Raw genomic sequence first — 18,408 nt, forward strand, 5'->3', positions numbered from 1 at the left:
TAGCGACAGAATACAATATTATGAGAGAAACCATTATAGTAATTTCACATTCATACTTTACTCATTCATACCTTACCCACCTGTAAACATATTTAACATTATTATCCACAGTACCAAATTACCAATCAAACATTCTGCAGCAAAATGAAGCTGAATCCAATCTGTATTTAAATTAAAATTAATTTATTTTTAAGTTTAGTTAGGGAAATTATTATTATGCTTTAATCGTGACCCTTGTTTCTGATTGGCCCTTACATCCTGTGGTCACAGACTTATCAAAGTCCAATAGCACTGCCCAAACTAAGGGAGCTTGGGCTCACACCACACTAGTGATCCAAACCTGGAACCACATCCCAGCTGAAGAGAGAGAGAGAGAGAGAGAGACAGGTAAGAATCATTAGATCTCTGCATTGGGCCGGTCCAGTTCAGTGTAACAGTGCTGAGCTTGTAGACCATAATCAGAAATGACCAGAGCTGGAGTCATCCACTCAGTTCTGATTGCATTAGATCACTGATTAAAGTTAATCTTTTACATTAGACACTTCAGTTTCTGAATCAGTTTCTCTGATTTAGTTTTTTATAGGTTTATGTTTGAGTAAAATGAACATTGTTGTTTTATTCTATAAACTACAGACACCATTTCTCCCAAATTCCAAATAAAATTATCGTCATTTAGAGCATTTATTTACAGAAAATGAGAAATGGCTTAAATAACAAAAAAGATGCAGAGATTTCAGACCTCAAATAATGCAAAGAAAACAAGTTCATATTCATAAAGTTTTAAGAGTTCAGAAATAATCAATATTTGGTGGAATAACCCTGTTGGTTTTTAATCACAGTTTTTTTCATGCATCTTGGCATCATGTTTTCCTCCACCAGTCTTACACACTGCTTTTGGATAACTTTATGCTGCTTTACTCCTGGTGCAAAAATTCAAGCAGTTCAGTTTGGTGGTTTGATGGTTTGTGATCATCCATCTTACTCTAGATTATAATCCAGAGGTTTTCAAATTTGGTAAAATAAAATAAAAAACACACTTTTTTAAGTGGTGTCTTTAATTGGATTTTTTTCCCAGTGCTGTATATACAGTTTTTTTTTGCAAAAATTGGGCTTGGCCATAAGTGGTCAAAAATGTCTTTAATGTACCATTACTTTTTGCACCTGTAATTATATTTTAGGAATTACAGAAATGTACCACTGTACAGAACATATATTCATGTTTTTGTAGTAAAATATAAAAAAATTACTTACTTTTTTTTACTATTTTTACCAGGAATGTTTTGCTGAATTTTGCTAAAAAAAAAGTCCTTAGAAATGCATGCCTTACATATTTTGAAAAGCCTTGTGCTTTTTTAAATGCACTGATTTTTAATGCTTTAAACATAAAATGACTTCATATCCACACACAGACAGGGCTGATCTCAGATTCTAAGATGATCCTCACTGTGCTGTTGTTGCTGGCCCTCCTGCCTGGACCAGGAGTCACTGCCATCAGAGGTAACAACATCTAAATAATGTGGGAAAAAGGTCTAAACAAAAAAAAAAAAAAAACTACCAATATCTACCAATAAAATATATTTATACACAAGCATTCCAAATTTATTCATAATCCTCAAATCAGTACTTAAAAACCCAGCACTCTAACCACTGAGCTGCCACTGTTCCAAATGCTTCTTCGCTTTTACAAGTGATGTGAAAAAGTATTTGACCCCTTATAGATCATACTTACATTTTCCAGATTATCAAACAAACTTTACTATTATAAAAATATAACCTGAGTAAATATAAAAAGTACTTTTTAAATTATTATTATTTTTTTAATTAATGGAAAAAAATATCTAATGTATGTATACTCACATTAAACATGGTGGTGGTAGTGCTGCCACAGCATATGTACAACATGTTACTACTTAAAAAAAAAGAAGCAAATTTGAATAGAGAATGAGGTGAAACTTAAATGTGATTGGGTTATGCACCAAGATAATGACCCAAAACAGAAACAGCAAACCCCTTAAATGGGAGGTTTTTTTGGGATTTCCTGGTTATCTAAATGGCAAACTTGCAGTTTGTGCTCAAAGGGCCCATCTATATCAATCAACCTTTATTTAAACTCGGAGTACATTGAGGGTGGCCCTCATTTACAATGCAGCCGAGTATTTACATAGGGAAGGGATTGACAGAAACAACAACAACAAAAAAGTAGATAGGATAAAATAAGTAATAAAAAAGCATAAAAAACAGCATTATAATAAGCTATAAGAATTATTTTAAAAAGAGGATAATAATAATAAAAAATATATCAAAATATAATACAAATAAGGTAAATATAATAATTTAAGGGTACGAATCATATAATCATATGTAAATAAAAGGTAATAGAACTAATAAAAAATTCAACTCCAGATGAATAAATAAAAAAAGTAAACACATAAAATAGTAAAATATAAACAAGCAATAACTATAGTAAAAGAAAAAGTAAGAAACTAACAATAAATAAAACCCGCTAAAACAAACCAACATAACAAAAAAAAAAACTAAAAAGTGTCTTAATAAAGGGCTGCATTATATGGATAAATATATATCACAATATATTTCAGTCAATGTGATGTAATTCCTATATATATAATACAAATGTCTGTACCAACACACTTCTGAAATATTGAAATATGACAATGCGCCCTGTAATAAATGCAGATCAGTGACAGAGACTGTAAATAATGTACACTGAATTATTGGAAATGTGTTTAAAATTATATCACAGTGACCTGACATTTTCTACAGTATTGCAATATATATCAATATTGAATTATTGTTTGGCCTATTTAAGAATTTAAGTTGAACTGAAGCAGACTTCTCTCCCTGAACAGAGAACATTGCAATTGGAGCCAGAGCAGTTCAGTCGTCTACATACGATTCAGGACACGCTCAGAATGCTGTAGACGGCAACAGCAATGCAAACTACTGGAAAGGCTCATGCAGTCACACTAGTTATGAGACTGATCCCTGGTGGAGACTGGAGTTGCCTGCAGTCTACAACATAACCTCCGTAACCATCGTTAACCGCGGAGACTGCTGTGGAAAGCGGATAATTGGAGCAGAGATTCGCATCGGAAACACCCTTGAGAACAACGGCAACAGAAACAAACTGTGAGAAGCCTTTACATTATTGGAAAAAAATCAGAAAAACAAGTCGATCAGGAAAAGCACCGTGTCTACATCAACCCGTGAATTAGTATTCATGGCCCCGCCCACCTCAGCTCGGGGCCGCCCAGATAGGTCTGGTTAGAGTCTCGTCAGATAGGAGCTAACAGCGCTAGGAACAGCATGGCAGGTCATTCCTGAGTTATTTGTGCAAATAACACATCAGTATTCTATGCTTTACCCAGTAATTCAGAGCTAAGAAACAAATGTTTAGAATTTGACTATGGAGGAAAAACACCACCAGCCAAGTGTAAAAATTTCTTTATTTTGAAACTTTTCTAACTGTTGTCTGACTCACTGCCTCGCAGTGTGGTTAGCCAATCAGAAGCAATATGTTTGCATATATGAATATTCATAAGCAAGGGCCGAAATCATATCGCACCCCCCTTTGAGAGATCTTGTGCTGTACATGCTTCATGTAATCTTCGGCTTTTAGTATTTAAGATGCCCCTCGTATTAATGATTAACTCTTTGTATTTTTTTGTATTTATTTTTACAGAGTTGCCGTTATAAACTCCTTCCCATCTGGCGTCACAAATTCATTCAACTTTAAAGCCACTGAGGGACAGTTTGTTAACATTTTCTTACCAGGATCGCGCAAAATACTCACTTTGTGTGAGGTGCAGGTGTTTTCAGGTGAGAGAAAGAAAAAAGTAAGAGAAAAAAAGAAAGAAAGAAAGAAAGAAAGAAAGAAAGAAAGAAAAAGAGAAAAAGAAATAATAACACTCCACAATTGTTTTTGATTGCAGATGAGGAGGTGATCAGTCAGTCTCCTGATTTCTATGGTGAGTGTAGCGCCATTGATCATTCTTGTTGGTTTTATTGCTGTCAATGTTGACGATTTAACACACACAATTAATCTGAAAAAAAAAATGATGATAGACAATCGTTTTTTATAGTAAATGATGAGGCATTCAGTCAGCCTCTTGGTGTCCACAGTGAGTGTACTGTAGTTCTATTCCATACAATTGGTGTGGTGCAGTGGATAACACCACTACCTCCCAGTTACCTTTTCATGTGGGAGACATGGGTAAGACTCCTAACACTACATTTGGCCCACCTCTGTAATAGAGTTTATGTATTAGAGTGTCAGCTGAATGCTATAAATAAATGTAAATCGAAATCTATTGTCTTAAACAACAATGTTTCCCAAGCATGTCCCTGAGGACTACTTACAACTCATGTTATTTCTTTACCCGACTAGCCAGTTGCATGCACATCTGATTGCAGTCTAGTTAAAACGTGGACTGTCCGTATGTCTCTCTAACTTAACTCTAACTTAAAATGTAAACCTACCTAACAGTGGAGGAGATGTGCTGCTCTCCAGTATCAACAACATTACGTTGGTCACTTCCATTAAAGTACCCACTCTACTCCTTCTACAAAGGGGATGAATTTGAAAAACCGAAGTCAGTACTGTTTCAGGATACACCTACCTAACAGGTCTCTGGTGTCTGATGATCTTTGTTTATTATCGTCAACAGACAATATCGCGGTTGGGGCCAAAGCAGTCCAGTCGTCTACAACCCCTACTTTAGGAAACCCTGAGTACGCTGTAGACGGCAACACCGATACAGACTCCAGAAGAGGCTCATGCAGTCACACTCTGACTGAGGCCAATCCCTGGTGGAGGGTTGAGCTGCCTGGCGTCTGCAACGTGACCTCTGTCACCATCGTCAACCGGGAAGACTGCTGTTCCGACAGGATAAAGGGAGCTCAGATTCACATTGGAAACAGCCTCAAGAACAAAGGGAACGACAACAAGCTGTGAGAGAGAGAAATTGGCTCTCATTATATACTAAATATTCTTGATTATTGATTGTTGTTACAATCAATAATTTATGATTTCTATATTATCGGCCTCTACAGAGTTGCAGTGATTGGCCCCACATTGTCTGAAATCACAATGACGTACAAGTTCAAAGCCACCAGAGGACGGTTTGTTAATATTTTCTTACCAGGAGAAGACAAAATACTCAGTCTGTGTGAGGTGAAGGTGTTTACAGGTAAGAAAGAGTTAGAGTAAGAAATTGCTTGAGAAAGAAAAATCAAGCCTGAAAACAACACAAAACAGTGAGATAACTCTCTGTTCAAACCATTCATTCCATTGCAGATGAAGAATTCAGCCCAGAAGACTTTCATGTTCATGGTGAGTGTCGTTCAATCTATGACTGGATCCTGTTAAGGCCTTTGGGAACAGCAGAGAGTTATTGTTCTTCCCCAGAGCCTCCAAACCATCTAAAGAGCTAAATCATTAAATAAAGAATACAGATGCAGTGTTTCACTACCGTGGAAGGGTAATGATGAGGGAAATGGTGTCCTGTTAAACACTTTAATCATTTAATCAAAGCAGATTAAATTTTACACATTTGCATTTGTATTAAACTACGGTTTATTACTGTTACTTTTACTACTCTTGGATTTTTTGAACTCATGTTAGTGAAGATTTCCAGAGTTATCAAATAGCAAATACAACTTGTGCATGTGTTCCAGTTAGAATTTCCTTTTTAGTACCTGGAATAATATATTCTATCGGAATATATCACCATTGCAATGTGTTTATTTGCAATAGTTGAATTGAGAGTGTTGCAATTTCAAGTGATATTAAACATCATGCTACAATATTTTTGTTTCTTTGCTGGGTCCCAAAAACAAAAGAATGTCAATTCTAAACTCAAATGAGCCAAATTCGAACTCATACATTGATTCAGTGAATAACCTAAGCTAAATGTTCTCCTATGGTTCCTCCTCAGATTATGGTGAGCTGCCCAATCTTGCCCCCAAAGGAAGAGCCACTCAGTCCAGTCTGCTCACCTCTGGGAAGTTCCCAGGCTTCGGTCTCGCCCAAAACGCCATTGATGGGAACCGAAATCCAGACCTGAGGAAGGGCTCCTGCACAGAAACGGAAAAGGAGAGCTCCCCCTGGTGGAGGCTGAACCTGCATCACAGACAGACTGTCTCCTCCGTTGCTCTGACGAACCGAGGAGACTGCTGCGCTGAAAATCTGGACGGTGCCGAGATCCGGATTGGTGATTCCCTAGAGAATGATGGGAAAGATAATCCACTGTAAGTAGAGAAGAGCAGAGGTGTGAGTTAGAAATACTAATTCTTTAAGCCCTGAAAAGAACCACCAATGAGTCGTAGGTGTGGTGTTTGAAGGGTTTAGTGGCGGCTCGCTGGTGCTCAAGGCTGATCCTCGCCACGGTGAGCAGCTGCTCGCCACAGCCATTAACAGAGAAGCAGTCAAGGTCATTTGCGTGCCCCTGCTCCTTAGAATGAACCAGTACTGAATATTAAACTTCTATTCATACTGTATATCAACCAATATCAGGTCTTCTCTTTTATAAAACATAAAACGTCTCAGCTGGTCTCACATACCAGCACTGGTGAATAATAGAAGAATGATTAATAATCACACGATTTTACGCCTTAACTAAAAATTTGGTTGATTTAAAATCATTAAATGACACATATAGTATTTGGGTACATACAGACAAATGAGACTGGCACCTTTATGATTTAGACAACTTACGTAACATTTGTGGCATTTTTGAATTTTAAAAAGTTAGAAAGTTGGTTCTTCTCTGGGCTCAAAAAAAAAAAAAAAAAAAACAAGATCTATATTTGTTCTCGAAAAACTGTGCTGAAATTCTTACAGCTCTGAAAAAAATAAGAGAGCACTTAAAAATGATGAGTTTCTTTGATTTTACCAAATTGAAAACCTCTGGAATATAATCAAGAGTGATATGGATGGATCCATCAAACCAAACTGAACTGCTTGAATTTTTGCACCAGGAGTAAAGCAGCATAAAGTTATCCAAAAGCAGTGTGTAAGACTGGTGGAGGAGAACATGATGCCAAGATGCATGAAAACTGTGATTAAAACCAGGGTTACTCCATCCATCAATATTGATTTCTGAACTCTTAAAACTTAATGAATATGAACTTGTTTTCTTTGCATTTTAAGTCTAAAAGCGCTGAATCTTTTTTTGTTATTTCAGCCTTTTTTTTGCAAATACTTTTTGCTCTAAATGACAATATTTTTATTGTCTGTAGTTTATAGAATAAAACAGCAATGTTCATTTTACTCAAACATAAAGCTATAAATAGCAAAATCAGAGAAAATGATTTAGAAAAACTGAACTGATTTTTTTCTAGAGCTGTATATTTTATTAACCAAGTATCCCTGTCTCCAGGTGTGCCACAGTGTCCTCCATCCCTGCTGGACAGACGGAGCACTATATCTGCAGCGGTCTGCTGGAGGGCAGCTACGTGACCGTGGTTCTGCCGGGAGAGGAGAGGACTTTGAGCCTGTGTGAGGTGGAGGTGTTCGGGATGCCAGCGGACCAGTGCGTCGATGCATTCGAATAAAATTTATTTACTTATTTACTCATTACTACAAAATGTATTATTCAAAACTGTAGCCAATTAAATTCAAGATTTCACTAAACTTTAAATGTCTTCATCTCTATTTATTTCCCATTCTGTTGAAAAATTAGCTTTAAGGGAGTTCTTTTTTCGTCTTTTTTTCTGTTTAATGTTATCCAGCTTTACAACATTTCCACAACCATTTATTCATAAATTTGATACATAATAATTGATTTTTTTAATACTATCCCCTTGTCCTGCTGGGTCTAGTTAGAGACACTATTAATGAGAACCACAGCCATAATGGATACTTGGTGAAATGTTTTGTACACACTGTATATGATAGCAGTGATTATATCCCAACAGGTTATATTTATATGCAATTCCATGACATTTGGGGAACAAATAAAATAAATAATTAAAAAATATATATATATAAATAGCTAAATACTCAATAATTAATTAACCAGTACTGGACATTAAACTCCTGTTCATTTATCAACTAGTACCAGGTCTTTTCATTCATAAAATGTCTCAGCTGGTCTCACATACCAGCACTGGTGAGTAATTGAATAATGATTAATAAAAAAATTAATAATTTTTTGTTCATGTTTTGATAGTTTCAAATTATTGAATGTTACTTATGGTATTTATAATTTACACAACATATGTAACATATAACTGCCTGCTCAATTGTTTTGTTTACTCTGGGTTCCTCTAATACTGACATGCTGGGAAAACACTGCCAGTAAAGTTTAACTGACCTCAAAACCACAGTTCATTCATTAGTATCAAGTATATATATATATGAAATACATTCTAAAACAGGTTCATTAAAATAGTCTATGGAATTCTCATTGATATGTATATTATATTTGTACCTGTGAAATATATATATATATATATATATATATATAAAATAGATTTTTACTTATTTTTTGTTCTTTACATTAATTTCCTGTAAAAATACTTTTCATTTATCCTGTAGTTAATTATGAGTGGTATTTGTATTATATGTGAAATATACTGTACCTGTTAAACTACAAAGTCACCAACCTCAGACTTCAAACATCTCTCCTAAAAGAAACAGGTAAAAAGGTCTGTCTAACTACAGTACGGACTAACTACAGTACATATAGGCTATATATATATATGTATATATATATATATATATGCATTTTTGGATAAATGTTTTTTTTATTTAATTATTATTTTTTAATATATAGGTTATATTAATTTAATATAGGTTAATCATTTCTCAATTGTCCTTGTTTTTTTAAAACCATTTTTACAATGTTCTTACATTGATTCATTAATTCATATATAATGACTTATGACTTACGCTTACCAAATATATATATATTATAAAAAGAATAAATTATATTATATTTATTTGTCTGTAGGTTAGTGATTATTTAAAAATCAATTACATTTAAAATATATATATGTACCTGTAAAACTATGAATATATTTTCATTTATTCGTGCCTTTTTTAATTGGTTCTCATTCATTGTGGTCAGATCAAAGTCCAGAGGCTCTGACTGAACAAACACAAATCCAGCAGTGCTGATCCAGACCACAATCCTCAAACTTTCCTGCTGAAAAGAGACAGGTAATACTCTCTGCATCTGTTAATAATGCAATGGATTAAGACAGTAATAACTTAAATGCGTAATATAACCTGTAAAAATCTTTAAAAATGTTTTATCAATTTCATGTAAAAATGTTGTAATTTTTTCACAATTTGACACAAATAGTGTGTCAGTGTATTTGGACTAATTTACTTAATCTTTTATCTCAGGCACTGAGATATGACGCTAACTGTGCTTTTGCTGCTCACACTCCTGTCTGGAGCGGTAGCTGCTGCGGCCAAAGGTACTTATTTATAAATGATGAAAAATTACTTATTCCATTGGTAAACTCAGGCTGTTTGAAGGGCAGGGGTTTAAACAAAAAATCATTATGGCTAAAGGGCACAGATAGATGGGCACACACCAAGAAACAATAGTGTGTGCTATAATGAATAGTGTTGATATTGAGGCACATAATCATTATAATTTACTGCACGAGTAGTAGCCACTTTCAATCAATTTGTGGAGCAAATATGGCACTTTGTCTCTTTTTTGACACTCTATAGGGCACTTAAGTGGTGCTTTTTCGATCATTGGGGAACCAGAGGGGCAGTTGCCCCCCCTGCACTCCCATTGAGTCTAATAGTGACTCATATCTTTGCTTCACTCTTTAATGTCCTCAGAGAACATTGCAATCGGTGCCAAAGCGGTCCAGTCGTCTACATATGATGAATTAGCAGATGCTGAGCATGCTGTTGACGGCAACAGTGATTCACACTACTTGAATGGCTCATGCAGTCACACCAATTATGAGAAAAATCCCTGGTTGAGGGTGGAACTGCCCAGCATCTACAATATAACCTCTGTAACCATCACTAACCGTGGAGACTGCTGTGGACAGAGGATACACGGAGCTCAGATTCGCATCGGGAGCAGCCTCAACAACAACGGCAATAGAAACAAACTGTGAGAGAGTTTTATATTATTACCCATTATTAATTTAAAAATGGTATAATATATTTAAAGTGATATTTAGCCTAAAAAAACTTTTGTTTTCTATATTCTGCAGAGTTGCCCTTGTTGGCTTTCTTCAGAAGGGCGCCACAAAAACCTACAGTTTCAAAGCCACAGAGGGACGATTTGTTAATATTTTCCTACCAGGAAAAGAGAAAATACTCACTCTGTGTGAAGTGCAGGTATTTGCAGGTGAGAAAGAGACAACAGAAAACATAAGTGAACAAAAGATCAAAACTGTAAAATAATAACTATAAAAAAATGCTTTTTTTCCAGATGAGGAATCAGTCCATCTCCCTGGTGAGTAAACTTAACATTAAAGATAATTAACACTGATTGAATAATATAATGTTACTACAGGATATCTGTAATATTTATGACAGAACCACATGATAATAACCTCAGAACCCATTAATGTTAAAACAAAATATGATTTAGTTAAACAATTTGCAGCTGCATATTCATAACATGTGTATATGTAGGCTACGAATGGGCAAAATGGCCCTAAAATAATATCACAATATTTAATGGTATTTTCGCGATATGAAAAAAAAAACACAATATAAAAAAAATAATACAAAATGAATACAAAACTGCAAAATGAAATACAAAATGAAAATTAAATGTTATTATTGCGTACGATGTGATATGGCACCCCCCTAACTGAGATATTACAGATAGTTAACAAAAGTCAGAAAACCGGAATGTCACGATACTTATAATGCACTCTTTCAAATTTCTCCATATAGCCAGGATTAAAGTAAAACAAATGATACTGGACTAAACAGTAAAAATCTAGTAGCCTGGTATAATAATTAGGGTTAGGTGCACTAAAAATATTTTAATTTTCCCCCAAAAAAATTTGTTTAGTTTTCCAGAACAGGGGCTGGAGTAGCATTAGCATTAGCCGCTAGTTGCTAGCTTTTTTACCATTCAGAGGTGAGTATTATTGGTCTGTAGCCTGCCGCTAATACTGGCTAGCACTGCAGAAGCAGTATTATCATTACTGGCTTACCATGCTAAGCACTAGTATCAGAATATGCTTACTTTAAGTAAACAGAAGTGCTTTACTCACCCAAATAAACAGGTTTCAAACAGAAATCTGTGTAGATTAACATCCAGCACTCATTTGACTTGTTTGAAGGAAATTATTTTTTTAAATTACAGTTTTGTTTCTTTAGCTTTACTTAGCTTAACTTAAATTAGTTAACTACCCTTCCCCACCACCCGGCAGTGGTGAGATCTGCTGAATTAGAAGGGAAACATGGCGACACCCCTGTTCCTTACTAGTGTTGCATATTGCGCCTTATAATTCGGTGCGCCTCATATATGAAAATATATCAGAAAATAGGCGTTCATTGAGAGTGCGCCTTATAGTGCGAAAAATACGGTACAGTACTGGTTAGCTGCCTATGTTGCCTATCCATAAATCCAGGACTGCCATCAAGAACACTGAAAACTTGGTGCGCTGAGAGTTGGGAATGTAACTACTGGACAGACACTGGGTTGGGAAATACTCAAATGTATTAATTTACTTCAACAGAGAACATTGCAGTTGGATCCAGAGCGGTCCAGTCGTCTACATTTAATAAATTAGCAGACGCTGAGCATGCTATAGACGGCAACAGTGATTCACACTACTTTAGAGGCTCTTGCACTCACACCATGCATGAAAAAGATCCCTGGTGGAGGGTGGAGCTGCCTGGCGTCTATTTGGTGACCTCTGTAACCATCACTAACCGCGGAGACTGCTGTGGATTTAGGATCATCGGAGCTCAGATTCGTGTCGGGAACAGCCTCAAGAACAACGGCAACGAAAACAAACTGTGAGTTTCCTGTGTTTTTTTTTTTTTAAGGTTTGCTGGCACGTTCAGCTGGAGTCTCGATTAAGAGTCAGTGATATTGAATACTCTCAATGACCCTCGCTATCTTGATCACTTCTGCAGAGTTGCTACTGTTGGCAACCTTGAGAATGGAGCTGAAAAAACATACAACTTTACAGCTGAGGGACGTTTCGTTAACATTTTCTTACCTGGAGAGAATAAAATACTCACTGTGTGTGAGGTGAAGGTGTTTGCAGGTAAAAACGAACGAAGAAAGAGAATGCAGAATATTATAACAAAGAAAAATAATGGAGAAAAAAATCATATTTTATTCATCATCATTTTCTTACAGATGAGGAATCTCTTCAGCGTTACGGTGAGTGTTCACTCAGTTTACTTTATATACATATACTAGTGCATATGAAAAATTGAATATCATTGAAAAGTAACTTTATTTTAGTAATTCAGTTCAAATATATAGATGTATTACACACAGAATGGAATGAAAACCCAAAAAAATCATTGTTTTTTTTTTTTTTTAGAAAATTTGACTAATATATAAGAGCAATTGGTACTTTTGGCAGTGTGGGCATTGAGCCAAATCCTGCTGTAAAATAAAATCTGCATCTTTTTAAAAGTTGTCAGCAGAGGGAAGCATGAAGTGTATGTGTAAGATTTTGTGGGAAAACAAAACTGCACTGACTTTAGGCTTGATAATAAAACACAGTGGACCAAATATAACACCAGCAGATGACATCTCTCTTCAAACCATCACTGATCATCAGTAAATTTTACATTTTGTTTAAAAATCAAGGGAGCAGAGTCTGGAGGAAGAGTGGAGAGACACACAGTCCAAACTGCTCGAGGTCTAGTGTGAATTTTCCACCAATCAGTGATCAGGGTTTTCTCAGTGATCTCTCAGCTTGTCCAGAAATGCATGTGTAGTGCATGTTCTTTTTACTGGGGGCTCAAAGCACTAACCACACTTCTTGATTGTGGGGAAAGCCTAAGAGCAATGAATGTCAATTCTCACATAATTCTAATATAATTGAATATTAAATGCATTAAATGCTAATAGGTCTTAGAAAATTTAAATTTTACTCATTTTCTTTAACAGAAAATATTGTGCCCGCAGTCAAAGCAGTACAGTCGTCTACATATAATGAATTAGCAGACGCTGAGCATGCTGTAGACGGCAACAGTGATTCACACTACTTGAATGGCTCATGCAGTCACACCAATTATGAAAAGGATCCCTGGTTAAGGGTGGAGCTGCCTGGCGTCTATGACGTGACTTCTGTAGCCATCACTAACCGTGGAGACGGCTATGGATTTAGGATCAACGGAGCTCAAATTCGCATCGGGAACAGCATTGAGAACAACGGCAATGACAACAAACTGTGAGAGAGTTTTACATGAATATATTTTATTAATTGAATCAGATAAAGAAGTCCTTTTATTTTGATTAACAATGAACTTTCAGATTTGTACACTTTATTGTATCTGCAGTGTTGCCGTTATTGGCCCCCTACAGGATGGCGCCACAAGAACGTACAGGTTTAAAGCCACTGAGGGGCGGTACGTTAACATTTTCTTACCAGGAGAGGAGAAAATACTCACAGTGTGTGAGGTGAAGGTGTTCGCAGGTAAGAAAGAAAACAGGTAAAAGAAGAGAAGTACCCAGCCAGCATGCTCCTGTAGGGCTTACATGGGTAGAACTTGGCTGGCTATGTGGGTTCCAGAAGTAGGATTTGTATGTGCATTCCAGAGACTGTAAAAAAGATGGACGCCATGTCGCCGTTACCATTCATTCAGTGAAAATGAAGCCAAAATCTTCCACCATGTTGGCGATCCTGATACCCGAGTCTGTAGAGCGCAGTAGAGACCAGAGGATGGAGAAAGACTGTGGAGAGACAGCCTACTCATTTAAATAACCCCGCCCCTGAGGGCTGCCTCCAAAGAGCTCACACAGCCCATGGTTCCACCCATACAGTCATTGGTGCCACCCCGGCTAGGTGTAACCCAGCCCTTTTACACACCAATAACCACACCTTTTTTAATAATAGAGCTGAGTAACGTTTTGAAAAACGAATTCTGTGGGGATATAAAAATTGACAATATAAGCTGAGGTTACACTAGCTGCTGCATTTAAATAATGGGGAATAATGGAGAATTACAGTATATTGTGAAAAAAAGTGATTGAAATTTGTCTGTTTTGCCATTAAAACCTATGGGGATGGGTGGGGTTACACAGCTTTCTGCAACCGAACAGCAGGGGGCGCCCGACCTGTGGTGGCTTTACTTTTGAGAGACGATGCCCTGTCCAGCTATACACAGTCTATGGTGTGTTGTTAGGACCAAGTTGGGCTTTCTAATTGGGGCCAATCATCTAAATCCACCTTAATGCAACATGGGTCCCATCTAGGCCCAATGTGCAGAGTACAACCCACATAGGGCCCATATTACACCCTCCTGGTCCCATTACTGACCATGTGGGGCCACTGGTGCTACCCATACAAGCCCCACCACATTTAGTATATGCTATCTGAGAGTAATAATGATATTTCCATAATAACCTGACAAAATAAATTTTAAAAAAGGATTGAAAACTGACTAATGCATTTGTTTGAGTGTAGATGAAGTAACCAGCCCTGAATCCTTTCATCTACATGGTGAGTATATGATAATGGTCTTTAGCCCTGATCCTGAAGAGCTACCATTGGCTCCTACCTGCCTCCAGAAGTCATTGGCTGGCTGAATGGAGGGGAGATGTTAGATTTGGAAAGATGTTGAATTTTGCTTGAATGCTTGAAAGGTAGATTTCCAGAAAAGAATTGCTCTTACTCTGCTTTGTTGGATCTAGTGCTGCCATGTTCTGAGGTCTGAGTTGCTAAGCTAGTATAAATTGTACATTGGCTTGTTTAAAGTGTTCTATTCTAATGGACAATTGGCTTTAATTGGCCTTATTTGCATAAAAAAAGAAAAAAGAAAACACATGCTGTCCATTGTAATGGACGCAGGGTTTGAAAGGGTTAAGGTATTGGTCTAACCACTGATAGAGGATGAGGACAGTAGTCAGTTTGTGCTAAAGCCACAGTATTGACGATGCATGAGGCTGGTAGTCGGCATTATAATGCAGTGGTAATGATTATTAGGTGATTGTTAGTAGTAATTTTTGGCCATTGTTGCTCTTTCTTAGCACCCAGTACACACAAATATACACATAAGTGCTGCTCTAAATATACTTTAATTCATATTAAAAGCTAATATTAATTTCCAACTTATACCAACACAAAAAAATTGACCTGAGCTAATGTTTCCTCCTCAGATTATGATGTCCTGCCTAACGTTGCTCTTAAAGGACTTGCCAACCAGTCCAGTATCCACCCTTACGGTCTGCTGGCTGGCTTTGCTCTTGCCCGAAACGCCGTCGATGGGAACCGAAACTCGGACCTGAGGAAGGGCTCCTGCACGCAGACGGACATGGAGAGCTCCCCCTGGTGGAGGGTGAGCCTGCAGAACAAATCTACAATATTCTCTGTGGCTCTGACAAGGCAAGCTGACCACTGTTTTCAGTGCATGGACGGTGCCGAGATCCGGATTGGCGATTCCCTACACAATGACGGGAAAGATAATCCACTGTAAGTAGAGTACAAGTGTCATTTGTCTCGAGTGAATCACATGACACTGCACTTCCAGGAAGCCAATCACCTGAATACTGAACACCTGTCCACAGCTCTAATTAAAGGAGAACCCTGGTGTGAAATAAACTTTGGGTGTATTAAAATGTGATAAAAAGTATTCATCTTTGTTGAATAGCGCTCCTTCTTTCTCCCACAGCTTTCCAAGTACCCCTCGCTGCAGAACCACAAGTCCAGGGGGTGGGGCTGGATCTGATCCAAGGGGTGGAGCCTGCCCTCCTGACCACCCATATCTTCTTTTCATTGGTTTTAAGTCATCGCATTTCAATTCGTCGTTAAACTTAACACGTGTCGCTTACGTTTCCCGACCAGGACTTTTATCTTATCAAATAAATCCTGGAAAATGTTATTTGCTACGTAGCACATTTAAATCACACAATACAGATTTAAAAGAAGGAACATGTCTGTGATTACAAACATAATAAAATGCTGTACATTTCCTATATAAATATTAACTATTTCATTTTTTATCTTTAATAAAAAGGGCCTAAAGACAAAATAAAAAATAAATAATTAAAATAAAGGATGCCAATGAGTGTCTTATCTACCAGCTACCATGTTCATTTATTATTACAGATATTAATACACAATCAAAATGGCGAACAAAAAACAGAGTTCTATAAAAAGAGTGTAACGATGTATAATTTTCCAAAGAGCTTGGAAAAATGCCCAGTACACTGAGAGTATAGAATGAGGATGTTGTTACTGCCAGATTGTTATTTATATTTTTTCTTTCTCCTCTTCCCCGTTCGTGATTGTTTACTTGACTCGGATGGGGAAGAGTCCGATCTGCTTCAGACCAATGAAAACACGACGTAGGAAGAGTTGGATCAGATCCAGCCCCACCCCCTGGACTTGTGGTTCTGCAGCGAGGGGTATCTCCAGCTTTCTGAGATTTTTCCCAAACAGGCTTTGGAATGAGTGAGACGGGGCATGTCTTGCCCCTGCAGATAAAACACATTTTCCTCCCTTATCCAGCCTCAAAGTAGCATCACAATTCATTGGTAGAATCAGTAGAGCCCTGACATTTAATATGAGGCATTTAGAACTTCAAAACTGCACAAGAAGTTTATTAAAAGACACTTTTTACATCACATAGTGACTCAAATCTTAAATTTAAGTCACAATAAGTCAACCTTCGAGCACAAGCGAATAGGTAGGAAAGTTGAGCAGATTGCAAAATGAATTCCTTGGAAATGCATGAATTTCAGCTGTTTCTGTTACTGTCGATATTAAAATGCAACGAATCAACAACAAAATGTTTACTATTCATGCTCGATTGCTGACTTATTGTGGCTATTCAACAAAGGTAAGGACTTTTTATCACGTTTTAATACACTCAAAGTCCATTTAACACCAGAGTTCTCCTTTAAACCCCTCACTTCACTCATACCTACCTATTGTAACCTAGTTTTTGTTTTTCTCGACTCTGATTTTTGCCTTGCCCTATATATATATATTTTTTTTTTTTTTTTTTTTTTTTTTATAACTGAGAAAGCTCCAGCAGCTGGAGTCTGGCCCTTGGTTCTCCGCCCCTGTTCTAGAAATACAACACTGTAAAGGTGAATTGATAGTGAGAGTGGTGGAATTTGCTGGTGAATGCTGGTCGCTAGATGCTCTGGGCTATAAAATGCAGTCAGATGTGTTTAAATTCACATATTGTATTTTATTTCTCCAGATGTGCCACTGTGTCCTCCACCCCTGCAGGACATACAGAGCACTATACCTGCAGCAGTCTGCTGGAGGGGAGCCACGTGACCGTGATTCTGCCAGGAGAGGACAGGATTCTGAGCCTGTGTGAGGTGGAGGTGTTCGGGCTCTGAAATGGATTTAAATGATTTTATTCTCTTTTATCCATTTTTTTCACAACATCACTAATAGCTATGCTAACTATAGCTATGCTAACTATACAACCAGTAGGTTTTACCTATAAATCTGTATTAGTATGTATTTGTTTTCGGATTGCAGTACAGTATTTCATTAAAAATAGTATCCACATTATAAAAACAAAGACCCAGGATGCCTCAGAGGGGCAGTTGCACTTTGTAAAAGCAGTCTTTAACAGTTAGCGTACAAAGTGTTCTCAGCCTCTGACCCAAATTCTGCATTTCTGAATCATTTCTTCATTTTTGAATTGCTTAAAAATAGAACAACAGAACAGTACAGGCACACATGCTGCCAAAACATCACACCATACAGTCCAACACACAAGCTTATCACTTTATTATAACTAATAAAAGTCATCATTAACCGTAGTGAAAGCTTTTAATTAATACAGCGTGTATTTCAATATTACAAAATGTTTGATTATTCATTAAGCAACACACTGACATTACTCATTTACTCCTTCACACTTCCTTTCCTCACTGCTAAGACAACAATCACCAGAGTATTGATTTCACCTGTTCCCCTCACTATATATACACCCCTTCCTTTCACTCACTCCCTGCTGAGTATTTGATCTGGTTCTGTCTGTTATTACAAAGCATTTCTCTTGGCTGTGTTTCTGTTTATTCTGTGTATTACCTTTATGATTACGATTTTCCTTGCCCTCTTATACTACCCTGCTGTTTTATTGACTTGTCTTGTCTCACCGTCCTTGGATTGCCCTTTTTCAATAAAGCCTTTTATTTTTTGCAATCTAGTAAAATAACTAGAAAAATAACTAAATTGTGTTGAAAGTTTATCAACAGCGTATTAAATGTTTTTAGTAAATTAAATTAAATTTAA

The 18,408-nt window shown here is 36.9% G+C and overlaps 1 protein-coding gene across 5 annotated transcripts; it reads left to right on the plus strand.

The window, feature by feature from the left end:
- Positions 1-258: 258 nt before the first annotated feature.
- si:ch73-359m17.2 (uncharacterized protein LOC799904 homolog) lies at positions 259-18,408 on the plus strand. Of its 5 annotated transcripts, none has more exons than XM_049467726.1 (13): positions 259-387; positions 1,410-1,497; positions 9,824-10,106; positions 10,210-10,346; positions 10,431-10,454; positions 11,698-11,980; positions 12,101-12,234; positions 12,330-12,353; positions 13,095-13,377; positions 13,487-13,623; positions 14,614-14,649; positions 15,306-15,618; positions 17,357-18,408. In XM_049467726.1, exons 2-13 carry the CDS (start codon positions 1,434-1,436, stop codon positions 17,499-17,501), a joined length of 1,863 nt encoding a protein of 620 aa, XP_049323683.1. In that variant the 5' UTR covers positions 259-387; positions 1,410-1,433; the 3' UTR covers positions 17,502-18,408. The 5 variants fall into 5 exon arrangements, with proteins under 5 accessions (XP_049323683.1, XP_022531901.1, XP_007245651.3 ...); XM_007245589.4 differs by lacking the exons at positions 259-387; positions 1,410-1,497 and adding exons at positions 9,099-9,181; positions 9,371-9,444; XM_007245590.4 differs by lacking the exons at positions 259-387; positions 1,410-1,497; positions 14,614-14,649 and adding exons at positions 9,099-9,181; positions 9,371-9,444.

Source organism: Astyanax mexicanus, chromosome 19, assembly GCF_023375975.1.
Source record: "Astyanax mexicanus isolate ESR-SI-001 chromosome 19, AstMex3_surface, whole genome shotgun sequence".
NCBI classification, from domain to species: Eukaryota; Metazoa; Chordata; class Actinopteri; order Characiformes; family Acestrorhamphidae; genus Astyanax; species Astyanax mexicanus.

What these genes read in the sequence shown, in the direction of transcription:
- si:ch73-359m17.2 (XM_049467726.1), top strand. Translation starts at nt 1,434, where the DNA reads ATGATCCTCACTGTGCTGTTGTTGCTGGCCCTCCTGCCTGGACCAGGA. An exon ending in AACGGCAATAGAAACAAACT is followed by an intron (nt 10,107 to 10,209) that starts GTGAGAGAGTTT and finishes TATATTCTGCAG; the next exon opens with AGTTGCCCTTGTTGGCTTTC. An exon ending in AACGGCAATGACAACAAACT is followed by an intron (nt 13,378 to 13,486) that starts GTGAGAGAGTTT and finishes TTGTATCTGCAG; the next exon opens with TGTTGCCGTTATTGGCCCCC.